The following is an 18,921-nucleotide window of genomic DNA, read 5'->3' on the forward strand; positions in this document are numbered from 1 at the left end:
TAATCTTCTGTGAAGCACCTTGGGGTTCAAGGTGCTCACCACACATCTAGATAAGTTCCCTAAGGGGTCTAGTTTCCAAAATGGTGTCACTTGTGGGGGGTTTCCACTATTTAGGCACTTCAGAAGCTCTTCAAACGCAACATGGCGTGCGCTAATTATTCAGACAAATTTTACATTCAAAAAGTCAAATGGCGCTCCTTCCCTTTCAAACCCTGCCGTGCGCCCAAACAGTGGTTTGCCTCCACATATGGGGTATCAGCGTGTTCAGGAGAAATTGCACAACAAATTTCATGGTGCAATTTTTCCTATTACCCTTATGATAATGCAAAATTAAGGGATGAAAAACGTTTTTGTGGGAAAAATGTGAAAATTTTATTTTTACAGCTCAATATTATAAACTTCTGTGAAGCACCTTGGGGTTCAAGGTGCTCACCACACATCTAGATAAGTTCCCTAAGGGGTCTAGTTTCCAAAATGGTGTCACTTGTGGGGGGTTTCCACTGTTTAGGCACATCAGGAGCTCTCCAAACGCAACATGGCGTCTGCTAATTATTCAGACAAATTTTATATTCAAAAAGTCTAATGGCGCTCCTTCCCTTCCGAGCCCTGCCGTGCGCCCAAACAGTGGTTTTCCCTCACATATGGGGTATCAGCACGCTCAAGAGAAATTGCACAAAAAAAATTGGGGTCCATTTTTTCCTGTTACCCCTGTGAAAATAGAAAAAATTGGGTCTAAAGTAACATTTTTGTGAAAAAAGTTAAATGTTCATTTTTTTCTTCCACATTCCAAAAATTCCTGTGAAGCACCTGAAGGGTTAATAAAGTTCTTGAATGTGGTTTTGAGCACCTTGAGGGGTGCAGTTTTTAGAATGGTGTCACTTTTTGGTATTTTCTGTCATAAAGACCCCTCAAAGTGACTTCAAATGTGATGTGGTCCCTAAAAAAAATGGTTTTGTAAATTTTGTTGGAAAAATGAGAAATCGCTGGTCAACTTTTAACCCTTATAGCTCCCTATCAAAAAAAAATGTTGGTTCCAAAATTGTGCTGATGTAAAGTAGACATGTGGGAAATGTTATTTATTAACTCTTTTCTGTGACATATCTCTCTGATTTAAGGGCATGAAAATTCAAAGTTAGAAAATTGCAAAATTTTCGCCAAATTTCCGATTTTTTCACAAATAAACGCAAGTTATATCGAAGAAATTTTACCACTATCATGAAGTACAATATGTCATGAAAAAAACAATCTCAGAATCAGGGGAATACGTTGAAGCGTTCCAGAGTAATTACTTCATAAAGTGACAGTGGTCAGAATTGAAAAAATTGGACCGGTCACGAAGGCAAAAACAGGCTCTGGTGCGAAGTGGTTAAATTTCTCAGATGGTAAAGCGGCCCATTCTTCTTGGCAAAAAGCCTCCACTTCCTGTAAATTCCTGGCCTCTCTAGCATGAACTGTGCGCTTGAGATCTCCCGAGAGTGGCTCAATGATATTGAGGTCAGGAGACTGAGATGGCCACTCCAGAACCTTCCCTTTGTTCTGCTGTAGACAATGACAGGTCGACTTGGCCTTGTGTTTTGGATCGTTGTCATGTTGGAACGTCCAAGTACGTCCCATGCGAAGCTTCCAGGCTGATGAGTGCAAATTTACCTCCAGTATTGAGAACGTGTTGCATTCATCTTTCCTTCAACTTTTTACGAAGTTTCCTGTGCCTTTATAGCTCACACATCCCCAAAACACTAGCGATCCACCTCCGTGCTTTACTGTAGGAATGGTGTTCCTTACATCATAGGTCTTGTTGACCTCTCTCCAAATGTAACGTTTATGGTTGTGGCCAAAAAGTTCAATTTTGGTCTCATCACTCCAAATTACCTTGTTCCAGAAGTTTTGAGGCTTGTCTCTGTGCTGTTTGGCGTATTGCAGGCCAGATACTTTGTGGCATTTGTGCAGTAATGGCTTTCTTCTGGTGACTGGACCATGCAGCCCATTTTTCTTCAAGTGCCTCCTTATTGTGCATCTTGAAACAGCCACACCGCTAGTTTTCAGAGAGTCCTGAATTTCAGCTGATGTTATTTGTGGGTTTTTCTTTGCATCCCAGACAATTTTCCTGGCAGTTGTCGCCAAAATTTTTGTTGGTTTACCTGACCATGGTTTGGTTTTTACAGTGCCCCTGATTTTCCATTTGTTAATCACAGTTTGAACTCTGCTGACTGGCATTATCAATTCCTTGGATATTTTTTTTGTATCCCTTTCCTGTGTTATACAGTTCAACTTCCTTTTCCCGTAGATCCGTTGACAATTCTTTTGCTTTTCCCATGACTCCCAATCCAGAAACGTCAGTGACTGGATGAAAGATGCAAGAGTCTGTCTGGATCCCAGAAACTCACTCAGCGTTTATGCACACACACTGATTACAAGCAAACAGATCACAGGTGAGGATGTTACCTTTAGTAGCCATTCAAACCCATTTGTGTCAAAACCTGTGCATGTTATCAGGCCACAATCACCAGAGTATGTGAACTTTTGATCAGGGTCATTTGGATGTTTTTGGTTGTCATTAAGATTTAAAAAGAGAAAACACAGTAGTTTAACAATAAATGGCTTCACCTAACCAATAACCATGAGTGGGGTATGTAAACTTCTGAGCACAACCGATATATAGATACAGATATAGATATACAGTGGTGGCCAAAAGTATTGGCACCCCTGCAATTCTGTCAGATAATACTCAGTTTCTTCCTGAAAATGATTGCAATCACAAATTCTTTGGTATTATCTTCATTTAATTTGTCTTCAATGAAAAAGCACAAAAAGAATTGTCCTAAAGCCAAATTGAATATAATTCCACACCAAACCTAAAAAAGGGGGTGGACAAAAGTATTGGCACTGCTTGAAAAATCATGTGATGATTCTCTAATTCGTGTAATTAACAGCACCTGTAACTTACCTGTGGCACCTAACAGGTGTTGGCAATAACTAAATCACACTTGCATTCAGTTAACATGGATTAAAGTTGACTCAACCTCTGTCCTGTATCCTTGTGTGTACCACATTGAGCATGGAGAAAAGAAAGAAGACCATGAACTGTCTGAGGACTTGAGAAACCAAATTGTGAGGAAGCATGAGCAATCTCAAGTCTACAAGTCCATCTCCAAAGACCTGAATGTTCCTGTGTCTTCCGTGCGCAGTGTCATCAAGAAGTTTAAAGCCCATGGCACTGTGGCTAACCTCCCTAGATGTGGACGGAAAAGAAAAATTGACAAGAGATTTCAACTCAAGATTGTGCGGATGGTGGATAAAGAACCTCGACTAATATCCAAACAAGTTCAAGCTGCCCTGCAGTCCAAGGGTACAACAGTGTCAACCCGTACTATCCGTCGGCGTCTGAATGAAAAGGGACTGTATGGTAGGATACCCAGGAAGACCCCACTTCTTACCCCGAGGCATAAAAAAGCCAGGCTGGAGTTTGCCAAAACTTACCTGAGAAAGCCAAAAACGTTTTGGAAGAATGTTCTCTGGTCAGATGAGACAAAAGTAGAGCTTTTTGGGAAAAAGCATCAACATAGAGTGTACAGGAAAAAAAAGAGGCATTCAAAGAAAAGAACACGGTCCCTACAGTCAAACATGGCGGAGGTTCCCTGATGTTTTGGGGTTGCTTTGCTGCCTCTGGCATTGGACTGCTTGACCGTGTGCATGGCATTATGAAGTCTGAAGACTACCAACAAATTTTGCAGCATAATGTAGGGTCCAGTGTGAGAAAGCTGGGTCTCCCTCAGAGGTCATGGGTCTTCCAGCAGGACAATGACCCAAAACACACTTCCAAAAGCACTATAAAATGGTTTGAGAGAAAGCACTGGAGACTTCTAAGGTGGCCAGCAATGAGTCCAGACCTGAATCCCATAGAACACCTGTGGAGAGATCTCAAACTGGCAGTTTGGGGAAGGCACCCTTCAAATATCAGGGACCTGGAGCAGTTTGCAAAAGACGAATGGTCTACAATTCCAGCAGAGCATTGTAAGAAACTCATTGATGGTTACCGGAAGCGGTTGTTCACAGTTATTTTGGCTAAAGGTTGTGCAACCAAGTATTAGGCTGAGGGTGCCAATACTTTTGTCTGGCCCATTTTTGGAGCTTTGTGCGAAATGATCAATGATTTGATTTTTGCTTCATTCTCTTTTGTTTTTTTTCCTTGCAAGCAAATTAAATGAAGATAATAATACCAAAGAATTTGTGATTGCAATCATTTTCAGGAAGAAACTGAGTATTATCTGACAGAATTGCAGGGGTGCCAATACTTTTGGCCACCACTGTACATATATATATATACACACACACAAATTTTTTTAATTGTATAAGATATGAAAAATAACCCATAAAGGTTTGAGCTTTTCCACGTTTAAACACTAGCGGGAGCAGCTGCTGAAATTTGCCATGAAAACCTAGTGTACAATAGCTAACATTACGACTGCAGTAAATGTGGGCTGGATCTGTACATATGTGTGTGACATCACTCCTCTCCTCCCCTTCTGGGTGTTTGTAACAGGATATGAAAGGATGAAGCTGAGGATCACAGTGTGTAGCCATTTTGTTGGGTCACTGCAAAGTGATACTGACAAGTAGACACTGTTACTGAGGACAGCTGGCAGCACCAATTCTGTTAGTGCTGTTCACTGTATTATGCACTGGAATTAGATATGCAGAGTGTATAACGCTGGGATTAGATAAGCAACACTGAGGGCTGTCTCACACATGATTGGCATTAGATATGCGACTCTGCGGGCTGTATCACACATGATGGGCAGTAGATACTTGGTGCGGTGAGGACTTCTCCAGCAGTGAAAATCAGACTGCAAATCACCAACCTGAAACTCACCACATCTCAACACGTTCGCTCCCTGCATGTGACAGGGATCAATTGTAGCTAGCAGTGCAGCTTTGAGCTACAGAAAAAATGGCCCTTGGCTCCCCCCACAGCTGTGATCTGGACAGCCCAAAGGCCTGCCCCGTTGACAGCTGAATGCAGACAACTGCAGTCTCCTGTGCCCATGGGCTGCCATATTTCAGGTGTGCAAGTGTTATGCTCAGACACTTACACACCAGCAAATGAAAATGGCAGCACCTAGTGACTGCCCAAAAAATGAATAAGTAAAAAAACACAAATATTTCATTTTGTATTAAAAATACTTGATTATACAATCAATTACTACTACAAAAATAAAAATCACGGCAAATTCCCCTTAAGGGGTTACAGTGGTTGACAAGCAAAAAAAACTAAAAATAAATAAAAGATTCCCAAGGGCTCAGATCTGTAAAAAAATAAACTTATTCCATGACAGTTCGCTTCGTGGGCTGCACGGAGACAGGAAGAGGAGAAATCCCTGTTCCACCAGCAGCAAAACCGCTGCGGACTGTGATTGACTGCAGCAGTCAGGTGACATGAGCAGCGTGTCAATGCATGTTTTTCTGATGACGTGTTGCTCGAGTCACCCAGCAGAAGTAATTTGGAGTGCACTCGCTTTCTGTTGAGCGGAGGTGCTAGTAGATTAGGGTAGTCCCCTTAATGCAAATTCACTGCATACTCCTGTAATACATTTTATTAGTGTAGATTAGACTTCACATGATCCAAAGGAGATAATTCAATGCTTTATGTGACCATGCAAAAGGGACGTTTCAACTCTCCCAAGTCTTTGTCACGGTGTTGCAGCATCTAAGTAGATAGATGACTGGAATAGTGCTGGTAGTGCTGTGGCTCCAGAAATAAAGGAAATATGCAATGGTCACTAGTGCAGAGCAGAGTGGATTGACCATTCATGCACAGAATTATCTCTTTTGAATCATGTGAAGTCTAATGTACACTAATAAAATATATTTTATGTAAGACTGCAGGAGTGTGCAGTGAATTTGACTAATTGCTCAAGTTACCTGACCACTGCAGTCAATCACAGGCCACAGTGGTCTTGCTGCTGGTGGAATGGTGACATCGCCTCCTCCTGTGTTACAGCAGATTACGGAGAACACTGTGCTGGATCCAGGTGTATGCTGGAAGGTGAATATCAAATCACATGACACTTGTAAATGATGTAAGCCTCAAAGAAACTTTTCTTTTTTGCCCAGACGACCCCTTTAATGGGAAGTAAAGCCTCCTTCATGAAGACCTTGGAGAACTGGCAATAGTATGAAATAAGGAGTAGAAAACAGTATATACTAAACGTACCCATCATCCAGAGGACATGAGCACCATAATCGGGGTACAATCCAACTGTAAAAAAGTTTAAGGTTTTCTTTAACGAAGGAAATTCACCCAATTTGCAGCATATTCGCCCCATGTGAAAATACTCTTAAAAGGGAGTATACCAGCTCTGTTCATGCCTGCATTCAGAAGTGACACACGTCCTCGGAGATATCTGGAGATATGTCATCAGCGGAGTCAGAATACCCCATAATGGGGTTTTGATATTTGTGTAGCTCAGAGTTAGGGGAAACTTTTTCCCTTCTTTACTCACCATCTACTCTTCTTCACCTTCTTCAGTAACCTCAGTCTCTTTGTGCACCACCACGCGAGTTATAGACATGTCAGGGTGTTGCTCTTTGGCTTCCTTTATTGCTTGTGCTAATGCCTAAGGGGGAACCATACAGTAGCATCAGGGCCACAATTCAGGAAAATTTCTTTTAGTTTTAAACTTGATATCATTACATCGGATTGTAAAAAATAATGTCTAAAACCGGGAAAATAGCAATGTAAAGGAAGTAAATTAGTAATTGGAATATAATACACGATAATGGATATTTTCCACTGACAAGTCGGTAAGTAAGGACTCCTATAAGCTCCATTGTCATAAAACAGAGGCAGTAGAGTTAGTCGGCTGCTGCAGCGATCACATGTTCCCACTACTAAAGAGAATGAATATTCACTCCTTTCCACGCCCATGGGAGTGGAGAGGAGTGAATATTCATTCTCCTTAATAGAAAACACTGTCAGCAGCAGCCGCCATCTTCCTGCAGCGGCTCAGCGATCCTCTGTGCCCACTATTAGAGAGTATGAGTATTCACTCCTCCCCACTCGCATTGGCGTGGAGAGGAGTGAATTCATTTTCTTTAGGAGCGGGCACAAAGGATCTCTGAGCCGCAGCAGGAACCCGCGGCTGACAGTGTGCGCTATTAAGCTATTAAAGTAAATATTCACTCCTCTCCACATCCATAGTCCCGGCATTGAGAGGAGTGAATATCCCCGCAGCTCACCTCAGCGTCTGAGGGAGCATGGCAGTGACGTCATGCACTGTTCAGATGCGGAGATCAGCTGCTGCAGCAGAACAGGTCGCAGACCAGGAGCAGAGGGAAGGAAGGCGAGTAGAAGTGTTTATTTTTTTCATGTGTGCAATGATGGGGGGCCATGCGTACCAGGACTGGGGGCGAGGGGGCCGTGAGTACCAGGACTGTGGGCGAGGGGGCCATGCGTACCAGGACTGGGGGCGAGGGGGCCATGCGTACCAGGACTGGGGATGAGGGGGCCAAGCATACCAGGATTGGGGATGAGGGGGCCATGCATGCCAGGATTGGGGATGAGGGGTGCCATGCATGCCAGGATTGGGGATGAGGGGTGCCATGCATACCAGGATGGGGATGAGGGGGCCATGCATACCAGGATTGATGATGGGGTACCATGCATACCAGGACTGATGATGAGTGGGCAATGCTTACTAGGATGGGGAAATTTACAAGTAGCTGCTGCATTTCCCACTCTAGGCTTACACGCAAGTCAATAATTTTTCCCAGTTTTTTGTGATAAAATTAGGTGCTTCGGCTTATACTCAAGTATATACGGCATGCGTAATTACATAAGTATAGCTTTTGGAAGAGTGTCATATTTACTAGCTTATTCAACACTTCCCTTACCTCATCATGGTCAATGTCTGCATCTCCACTGATAACAATTCGCTTTTCAATTCTTGTTTCAGATATTCCACCTTTTCCAGTCTTCAAACGAAACAAATATAGCATGGATATCATAGCAGCAATACACACAAAACAATAAAGTATACTGGCTTTATACGTTTCTACAAACAACATTTGAGGTCAAACAATTTGATATGTAACGTGGTCTGCCAAACCCACATATAAAGCAGGTGCGATGACTATGGTAATGTCTGGTAGAGGTGGTCACATCTTAAATGCATGTCTCAGCTAGGCCAAGTTCACACATCACAGAATCTGCACTGCAAATTCACAGTAATTTACAATACAATACAAGTAAATGGGTTTCTCAAAACCCCAGTCACATGTTGCAGGAAAAAAATCAGCATGGTGGGAATTTCAAGTTTGCAGCATGCTTATTATTATGCAGATTTTCACCCTATTCAGTACTTAGTAAATGGAGAAGCTAAAAATCCACAGCCAAACCTGCAACACAACCTGCATGTGTTACTTGTAGATTTCATTGTAAATTTTCCGCAATGTGTTAACTTTGCCTTAGGGCTCGTGCACACTCTTTTCTCATTCAGGTGCTATCCGTAGCTTTGCACTCATACTTATGTCATTCTATGAGGTTGTGCACATGTCCAATGTTTTCCCTCGGACCGAGAGGTCAGCGGAAACAATCAGAGACATGACTGATTTTGATTTGAGTGTCAGACCAAAATTGGCAATGCAAGTTTATGGGTCCTTGATAAAAATTAGACGGCATCTGAGTGCGGTCCAATTGTCATGAACTGACAGAATGAAGAAGGTGGAGAAACTTTTCCTTTCTCTCAAAGTTCAAGAAAAACTGATGCCATTCTGATCACTGTCTAATCATAATGATTGGCCTGTTGTACTTGAATGTGGAAAAAGGGGTTTTGCGACCCTACCCTTACAGCGAGAAGCTTTATCTAGAGCACAGCTGTCAACATCAGGCCCGCGGGCCAAATCTGGCCTATAGCATGATTATATTCGGCCCACGAGAAAATATCAAATGTCTAATAGAGCTGGCCCACGGGTAGACAGCGCATACGAATACTACAAATCCAGCTTTTCCTGTTCAGATCACCCCCGTAGAAACGCACTCCGCAGCCATGTTGCACTTCTTGACCGGCATTCAAGTGAGACGAAGTTCCCTTCTTTTCTCCCTACATCAGCGCACACTCCCCTTGTGCTTGTGCTCTCCCATACATCTCAGAGCCCACTCCCCTTGTACTCTCCCACACATCTCAGCGCGCACTCCCCTTGTACTCTCCCACACATCTCAGCGCGCACTCCCCTTGTGCTCTCCCATACATCTCAGCGCGCACTCCCCTTGTGCTCTCCCACACATCTCAGCGCGCACTCCCCTTGTGCTCTCCCACACATCTCAGCGCGCACTCCCCTTGTGCTCTCCCACACATCTCAGCGCGCACTCCCCTTGTGCTCTCCCACACATCTCAGCGCGCACTCCCCTTGTGCTCTCCCATACATCTCAGCGCGCACTCCCCTTGTGCTCTCCCATACATCTCAGCGCGCACTCCCCTTGTGCTCTCCCACACATCTCAGCGCGCACTCCCCTTGTGCTCTCCCATACATCTCAGCGCGCACTCCCCTTGTGCTCTCCCATACATCTCAGCGCGCACTCCCCTTGTGCTCTCCCATACATCTCAGCGCGCACTCCCCTTGTGCTCTCCCATACATCTCAGCGCGCACTCCCCTTGTGCTCTCCCACACATCTCAGCGCGCACTCCCCTTGCGCTCTCCCACACATCTCAGCGCGCACTCCCCTTGCGCTCTCCCACACATCTCAGCGCGCACTCCCCTTGCGCTCTCCCACACATCTCAGCGCGCACTCCCCTTGTGCTCTCCCACACATCTCAGCGCGCACTCCCCTTGTGCTCTCCCATACATCTCAGCGCGCACTCCCCTTGTGCTTGTGCTCTCCCATACATCTCCGCGCGCACTCCCCTTGTGCTCTCCCATACATCTCAGCGCGCACTCCCCTTGTGCTCTCCCATACATCTCAGCGAGCACTCCCCTTGTGCCCTCCCATACATCTCAGCGAGCACTCCCCTTGTGCCCTCCCATACATCTCAGCGCGCACTCCCCTTGTACTCTCCCATACATCTCAGCGCGCACTCCCCTTGTGCTTGTGCTCTCCCATACATCTCAGCGCGCACTCCCCTTGTGCTTGTGCTCTCCCATACATCTCAGCGCGCACTCCCCTTGTGCTCTCCCATACATCTCAGCGCGCACTCCCCTTGTGCTTGTGCTCTCCCATACATCTCAGCGAGCACTCCCCTTGTGCCCTCCCATACATCTCAGCACGCACTCCCCTTGTACTCTCCCATACATCTCAGCGCGCACTCCCCTTGTGCTTGTGCTCTCCCATACATCTCAGCGCACACTCCCCTTGTGCTTGTGCTCTCCCATACATCTCAGAGCCCACTCCCCTTGTACTCTCCCACACATCTCAGCGCGCACTCCCCTTGTACTCTCCCACACATCTCAGCGCGCACTCCCCTTGTGCTCTCCCACACATCTCAGCGCGCACTCCCCTTGTGCTCTCCCACACATCTCAGCGCGCACTCCCCTTGTGCTCTCCCATACATCTCAGCGCGCACTCCCCTTGTGCTCTCCCACACATCTCAGCGCGCACTCCCCTTGTGCTCTCCCATACATCTCAGCGCGCACTCCCCTTGTGCTCTCCCATACATCTCAGCGCGCACTCCCCTTGTGCTCTCCCATACATCTCAGCGCGCACTCCCCTTGTGCTCTCCCACACATCTCAGCGCGCACTCCCCTTGTGCTCTCCCATACATCTCAGCGCGCACTCCCCTTGTGCTCTCCCATACATCTCAGAGCCCACTCCCCTTGTACTCTCCCACACATCTCAGCGCGCACTCCCCTTGTACTCTCCCACACATCTCAGCGCGCACTCCCCTTGTGCTCTCCCATACATCTCAGCGCGCACTCCCCTTGTGCTCTCCCACACATCTCAGCGCGCACTCCCCTTGTGCTCTCCCACACATCTCAGCGCGCACTCCCCTTGTGCTCTCCCACACATCTCAGCGCGCACTCCCCTTGTGCTCTCCCACACATCTCAGCGCGCACTCCCCTTGTGCTCTCCCATACATCTCAGCGCGCACTCCCCTTGTGCTCTCCCATACATCTCAGCGCGCACTCCCCTTGTGCTCTCCCACACATCTCAGCGCGCACTCCCCTTGTGCTCTCCCATACATCTCAGCGCGCACTCCCCTTGTGCTCTCCCATACATCTCAGCGCGCACTCCCCTTGTGCTCTCCCATACATCTCAGCGCGCACTCCCCTTGTGCTCTCCCATACATCTCAGCGCGCACTCCCCTTGTGCTCTCCCACACATCTCAGCGCGCACTCCCCTTGCGCTCTCCCACACATCTCAGCGCGCACTCCCCTTGCGCTCTCCCACACATCTCAGAGCGCACTCCCCTTGCGCTCTCCCACACATCTCAGCGCGCACTCCCCTTGTGCTCTCCCACACATCTCAGCGCGCACTCCCCTTGTGCTCTCCCATACATCTCAGCGCGCACTCCCCTTGTGCTTGTGCTCTCCCATACATCTCCGCGCGCACTCCCCTTGTGCTCTCCCATACATCTCAGCGCGCACTCCCCTTGTGCTCTCCCATACATCTCAGCGAGCACTCCCCTTGTGCCCTCCCATACATCTCAGCGAGCACTCCCCTTGTGCCCTCCCATACATCTCAGCGCGCACTCCCCTTGTACTCTCCCATACATCTCAGCGCGCACTCCTTGTGCTTGTGCTCTCCCATACATCTCAGCGCGCACTCCCCTTGTGCTCTCCCATACATCTCAGCGCGCACTCCCCTTGTGCTTGTGCTCTCCCATACATCTCAGCGAGCACTCCCCTTGTGCCCTCCCATACATCTCAGCACGCACTCCCCTTGTACTCTCCCATACATCTCAGCGCGCACTCCCCTTGTGCTTGTGCTCTCCCATACATCTCAGCGCACACTCCCCTTGTGCTTGTGCTCTCCCATACATCTCAGAGCCCACTCCCCTTGTACTCTCCCACACATCTCAGCGCGCACTCCCCTTGTACTCTCCCACACATCTCAGCGCGCACTCCCCTTGTGCTCTCCCACACATCTCAGCGCGCACTCCCCTTGTGCTCTCCCACACATCTCAGCGCGCACTCCCCTTGTGCTCTCCCATACATCTCAGCGCGCACTCCCCTTGTGCTCTCCCACACATCTCAGCGCGCACTCCCCTTGTGCTCTCCCATACATCTCAGCGCGCACTCCCCTTGTGCTCTCCCATACATCTCAGCGCGCACTCCCCTTGTGCTCTCCCATACATCTCAGCGCGCACTCCCCTTGTGCTCTCCCACACATCTCAGCGCGCACTCCCCTTGTGCTCTCCCATACATCTCAGCGCGCACTCCCCTTGTGCTCTCCCATACATCTCAGCGAGCACTCCCCTTGTGCCCTCCCATACATCTCAGCGAGCACTCCCCTTGTGCCCTCCCATACATCTCAGCGAGCACTCCCCTTGTGCCCTCCCATACATCTCAGCGCGCACTCCCCTTGTACTCTCCCATACATCTCAGCGCGCACTCCCCTTGTGCTTGTGCTCTCCCATACATCTCAGCGCGCACTCCCCTTGTGCTCTCCCATACATCTCAGCGAGCACTCCCCTTGTGCCCTCCCATACATCTCAGCGAGCACTCCCCTTGTGCCCTCCCATACATCTCAGCGAGCACTCCCCTTGTGCCCTCCCATACATCTCAGCGCGCACTCCCCTTGTACTCTCCCATACATCTCAGCGCGCACTCCCCTTGTGCTTGTGCTCTCCCACACATCTCAGCGCGCACTCCCCTTGTGCTCTCCCACACATCTCAGCGCGCACTCCCCTTGTGCTCTCCCATACATCTCAGCGCGCACTCCCCTTGTGCTCTCCCATACATCTCAGCGCGCACTCCCCTTGTGCTCTCCCACACATCTCAGCGCGCACTCCCCTTGTGCTCTCCCATACATCTCAGCGCGCACTCCCCTTGTGCTCTCCCATACATCTCAGAGCCCACTCCCCTTGTACTCTCCCACACATCTCAGCGCGCACTCCCCTTGTACTCTCCCACACATCTCAGCGCGCACTCCCCTTGTGCTCTCCCATACATCTCAGCGCGCACTCCCCTTGTGCTCTCCCACACATCTCAGCGCGCACTCCCCTTGTGCTCTCCCACACATCTCAGCGCGCACTCCCCTTGTGCTCTCCCACACATCTCAGCGCGCACTCCCCTTGTGCTCTCCCACACATCTCAGCGCGCACTCCCCTTGTGCTCTCCCATACATCTCAGCGCGCACTCCCCTTGTGCTCTCCCATACATCTCAGCGCGCACTCCCCTTGTGCTCTCCCACACATCTCAGCGCGCACTCCCCTTGTGCTCTCCCATACATCTCAGCGCGCACTCCCCTTGTGCTCTCCCATACATCTCAGCGCGCACTCCCCTTGTGCTCTCCCATACATCTCAGCGCGCACTCCCCTTGTGCTCTCCCATACATCTCAGCGCGCACTCCCCTTGTGCTCTCCCACACATCTCAGCGCGCACTCCCCTTGCGCTCTCCCACACATCTCAGCGCGCACTCCCCTTGCGCTCTCCCACACATCTCAGAGCGCACTCCCCTTGCGCTCTCCCACACATCTCAGCGCGCACTCCCCTTGTGCTCTCCCACACATCTCAGCGCGCACTCCCCTTGTGCTCTCCCATACATCTCAGCGCGCACTCCCCTTGTGCTTGTGCTCTCCCATACATCTCCGCGCGCACTCCCCTTGTGCTCTCCCATACATCTCAGCGCGCACTCCCCTTGTGCTCTCCCATACATCTCAGCGAGCACTCCCCTTGTGCCCTCCCATACATCTCAGCGAGCACTCCCCTTGTGCCCTCCCATACATCTCAGCGCGCACTCCCCTTGTACTCTCCCATACATCTCAGCGCGCACTCCTTGTGCTTGTGCTCTCCCATACATCTCAGCGCGCACTCCCCTTGTGCTCTCCCATACATCTCAGCGCGCACTCCCCTTGTGCTTGTGCTCTCCCATACATCTCAGCGAGCACTCCCCTTGTGCCCTCCCATACATCTCAGCACGCACTCCCCTTGTACTCTCCCATACATCTCAGCGCGCACTCCCCTTGTGCTTGTGCTCTCCCATACATCTCAGCGCACACTCCCCTTGTGCTTGTGCTCTCCCATACATCTCAGAGCCCACTCCCCTTGTACTCTCCCACACATCTCAGCGCGCACTCCCCTTGTACTCTCCCACACATCTCAGCGCGCACTCCCCTTGTGCTCTCCCACACATCTCAGCGCGCACTCCCCTTGTGCTCTCCCACACATCTCAGCGCGCACTCCCCTTGTGCTCTCCCATACATCTCAGCGCGCACTCCCCTTGTGCTCTCCCACACATCTCAGCGCGCACTCCCCTTGTGCTCTCCCATACATCTCAGCGCGCACTCCCCTTGTGCTCTCCCATACATCTCAGCGCGCACTCCCCTTGTGCTCTCCCATACATCTCAGCGCGCACTCCCCTTGTGCTCTCCCACACATCTCAGCGCGCACTCCCCTTGTGCTCTCCCATACATCTCAGCGCGCACTCCCCTTGTGCTCTCCCATACATCTCAGCGCGCACTCCCCTTGTGCTCTCCCATACATCTCAGCGCGCACTCCCCTTGTGCTCTCCCACACATCTCAGCGCGCACTCCCCTTGCGCTCTCCCACACATCTCAGCGCGCACTCCCCTTGCGCTCTCCCACACATCTCAGCGCGCACTCCCCTTGTGCTCTCCCACACATCTCAGCGCGCACTCCCCTTGTGCTCTCCCACACATCTCAGCGCGCACTCCCCTTGTGCTCTCCCACACATCTCAGCGCGCACTCCCCTTGTGCTCTCCCATACATCTCAGCGCGCACTCCCCTTGTGCTTGTGCTCTCCCATACATCTCCGCGCGCACTCCCCTTGTGCTCTCCCATACATCTCAGCGCGCACTCCCCTTGTGCTCTCCCATACATCTCAGCGAGCACTCCCCTTGTGCCCTCCCATACATCTCAGCGAGCACTCCCCTTGTGCCCTCCCATACATCTCAGCGAGCACTCCCCTTGTGCCCTCCCATACATCTCAGCGCGCACTCCCCTTGTACTCTCCCATACATCTCAGCGCGCACTCCCCTTGTGCTTGTGCTCTCCCATACATCTCAGCGCGCACTCCCCTTGTGCTCTCCCATACATCTCAGCGAGCACTCCCCTTGTGCCCTCCCATACATCTCAGCGAGCACTCCCCTTGTGCCCTCCCATACATCTCAGCGAGCACTCCCCTTGTGCCCTCCCATACATCTCAGCGCGCACTCCCCTTGTACTCTCCCATACATCTCAGCGCGCACTCCCCTTGTGCTTGTGCTCTCCCATACATCTCAGCGCGCACTCCCCTTGTGCTCTCCCACACATCTCAGCGCGCACTCCCCTTGTGCTCTCCCATACATCTCAGCGCGCACTCCCCTTGTGCTTGTGCTCTCCCATACATCTCCGCGCGCACTCCCCTTGTGCTCTCCCATACATCTCAGCGCGCACTCCCCTTGTGCTCTCCCATACATCTCAGCGAGCACTCCCCTTGTGCCCTCCCATACATCTCAGCGAGCACTCCCCTTGTGCCCTCCCATACATCTCAGCGCGCACTCCCCTTGTACTCTCCCATACATCTCAGCGCGCACTCCCCTTGTGCTTGTGCTCTCCCATACATCTCAGCGCGCACTCCCCTTGTGCTCTCCCATACATCTCAGCGCTCACTCCCCTTGTGCTTGTGCTCTCCCATACATCTCAGCGAGCACTCCCCTTGTGCCCTCCCATACATCTCAGCACGCACTCCCCTTGTACTCTCCCATACATCTCAGCGCGCACTCCCCTTGTGCTTGTGCTCTCCCATACATCTCAGCGCGCACTCCTTGTGCTCTCCCATACATCTCAGCGCGCACTCCCCTTGTGCTTGTGCTCTCCCATACATCTCAGCGCGCACTCCCCTTGTGCTCTCCCATACATCTCAGCGCGCACTCCCCTTGTGCTCTCCCATACATCTCAGCGCGCACTCCCCTTGTGCTCTCCCATACATCTCAGCGCGCACTCCCCTTGTGCTCTCCCATACATCTCAGCGCGCACTCCCCTTGTGCTCTCCCATACATCTCAGCGCGCACTCCCCTTGTGCTCTCCCATACATCTCAGCGCGCACTCCCCTTGTGCTCTCCCATACATCTCAGCGCGCACTCCCCTTGTGCTCTCCCATACATCTCAGCGCGCACTCCCCTTGTGCTCTCCCATACATCTCAGCGCGCACTCCCCTTGTGCTCTCCCATACATCTCAGCGAGCACTCCCCTTGTGCTTGTGCTCTCCCATACATCTCAGCGCGCACTTCCCTTGTGCTTGTGCTCTCCCATACATCTCAGCGCGCACTCCCCTTGTGCTCTCCCATACATCTCAGCGCGCACTCCCCTTGTGCTCTCCCATACATCTCAGCGCGCACTCCCCTTGTGCTTGTGCTCTCCCATACATCTCAGCGCGCACTCCTTGTGCTCTCCCATACATCTCAGCGCGCACTCCTTGTGCTCTCCCATACATCTCAGCGCGCACTCCCCTTGTGCTCTCCCATACATCTCAGCGCGCACTCCCCTTGTGCCCTCCCATACATCTCAGCGCGCACTCCCCTTGTGCCCTCCCATACATCTCCGCGCGCACTCCCCTTGTGCCCTCCCATACATCTCCGCGAGCACTCCCCTTGTGCCCTCCCATACATCTCCGCGAGCACTCCCCTTGTGCTCTCCCATACATCTCCGCGAGCACTCCCCTTGTGCTCTCCCATACATCTCAGCGAGCACTCCCCTTGTGCTCTCCCATACATCTCAGCGAGCACTCCTTGTGCTCTCCCACACATCTCAGCGCGCACTCCCCTTGTGCTCTCCCATACATCTCAGCGAGCACTCCCCTTGTGCTCTCCCATACATCTCAGCGCGCACTCCTTGTGCTCTCCCATACATCTCAGCGCGCACTCCCCTTGTGCTCTCCCATACATCTCAGCGCGCACTCCCCTTGTGCTCTCCCATACATCTCAGCGAGCACTCCCCTTGTGCCCTCCCATACATCTCCGCGAGCACTCCCCTTGTGCTCTCCCATACATCTCCGCGAGCACTCCCCTTGTGCTCTCCCATACATCTCCGCGAGCACTCCCCTTGTGCTCTCCCATACATCTCCGCGAGCACTCCCCTTATGCTCTCCCATACATCTCAGCGAGCACTCCTTGTGCTCTCCCATACATCTCAGCGAGCACTCCCCTTGTGCTCTCCCATACATCTCAGCGAGCACTCCCCTTGTGCTCTCCCATACATCTCAGCGCACACTCCCCTTGTGCCCTCCCATACATCTCAGCGAGCACACCCCTTGTGCCCTCCCATACATCTCAGCGAGCACTCCTTGTGCTCTCCCACACATCTCAGCGCGCACTCCCCTTGTGCTCTCCCATACATCTCAGCGCGCACTCCCCTTGTGCTCTCCCATACATCTCAGCGCGCACTCCCCTTGTGCTCTCCCATACATCTCAGCGCGCACTCCCCTTGTGCTCTCCCATACATCTCAGCGAGCACTCCCCTTGTGCTCTCCCATACATCTCAGCGAGCACTCCCCTTGTGCTCTCCCATACATCTCAGCACGCACTCCCCTTGTGCTCTCCCATACATCTCAGCGAGCACTCCCCTTGTGCTCTCCCATACATCTCAGCGAGCACTCCCCTTGTGCTCTCCCATACATCTCAGCGAGCACTCCCCTTGTGCTCTCCCATACATCTCAGCACGCACTCCCCTTGTGCTCTCCCATACATCTCCGTGCCCACTGCCCTTGTGCTTGTGCTCTCCCATACATCTCAGCGCGCATAGCGCCTACCACCTTATATCTCCTCCACAAGCTGGGCATAGATATGTCTTTGTGTCGGCGAGCTCGTGCCATTATTTAATACAGCTTTAAATAACCTCAAATGTAGATGAATGACCTGGGAAGAGTATGTTGTCTAATCCAAAAAAGGCCCTAAAGGGGCAAAGCCCCACTAAAGCTTTGCTTTATTGTACTACATTAAAATAGTTATTTTATGGGGCAATGAATTAAATTTGCAATAAGTAGATTAGATTATACACAATAGGCCATGTGCACAGATACAAATACTGATGTAAAATACTGTAAGCCAATATCAGGAGAGTAACAATCAGTGGAAAAGTATAATAGAAACACGTCATCACTTCTGGATTTATCACCCACTCCTGGTTTTGGCTTACAAATACGGATGCAAAATACTGACAAAGTAACTAAATGTGTAAACATTGTCTAAATCGAATAATCTAATCTATTTATGGCAAATTAGGATTGCAATTTCAATTCATTAACCCATAAAATAACTATTTTAATATAGTACAATAAAAGCGAAGTTCATCGTTATATTTGAGGATAAGGAAAAACTTCCTCAATTGTAGACATTTTTTAATAAATATCCAGGTTGGCCCGTGACTTTGTGTAAGTTTTTAATTTTGGCCCTCTGTATATTAGCGTTTGACATCCCTGATCTTGAGTAACCCCGTAGTAATGAACAAACATACATAAAGGCAGTAGGTCTAGTAATGAAAGATAAAGTCAGAATGCACAAATTACTGCTCGATTTTACCTTGGTGATGTGTGTTGTTGTAGTGGTTAGAACCGAATCGGATGTGATTGTCTGAGCGCTCAGTAAAATCCCTGGCTCACTGTCTCCACCACCATCCAGCTTCATCAGGAGAAAAAAAAGAGAGGTCAGAAAGGAGTTTTCAAAACGGACAAGTATTTCCAGGTCCATGTTGTAAACTATGCAGAAATTTTTCTACATGAAACTATAGGCAAAAATCCCCAAAAGTAGCTGTTGAAAGAGTACGATAATTT

General features: G+C 50.3%; 1 protein-coding gene across 20 annotated transcripts in view; it reads right to left on the reverse strand.

Annotated features, from left to right (window-relative positions):
• The window catches only part of EPB41L2 (erythrocyte membrane protein band 4.1 like 2), a 178,286-nt gene that overhangs the window by 12,346 nt on the left and 147,019 nt on the right, over positions 1 to 18,921 (reverse strand). For all 20 annotated transcript variants that reach the window (XM_073671227.1, XM_073671226.1, XM_073671232.1 and 17 more), the window contains 3 exons: positions 18,671 to 18,769; positions 7,891 to 7,971; positions 6,501 to 6,614 (listed from right to left, as the gene is read on the reverse strand). In XM_073671227.1, coding sequence (XP_073527328.1) covers positions 6,504 to 6,614; positions 7,891 to 7,971; positions 18,671 to 18,769 — 291 coding nt within the window. In that variant the 3' untranslated portion in view covers positions 6,501 to 6,503. The remainder of the gene's footprint in view (positions 1 to 6,500; positions 6,615 to 7,890; positions 7,972 to 18,670; positions 18,770 to 18,921) is intronic.

Source organism: Phyllobates terribilis, unplaced genomic scaffold (genome assembly GCF_046119375.1).
Source record: "Phyllobates terribilis strain yellow unplaced genomic scaffold, ASM4611937v1 Scaffold_3__8_contigs__length_932513732, whole genome shotgun sequence".
NCBI lineage: Eukaryota > Metazoa > Chordata > Amphibia > Anura > Dendrobatidae > Phyllobates > Phyllobates terribilis.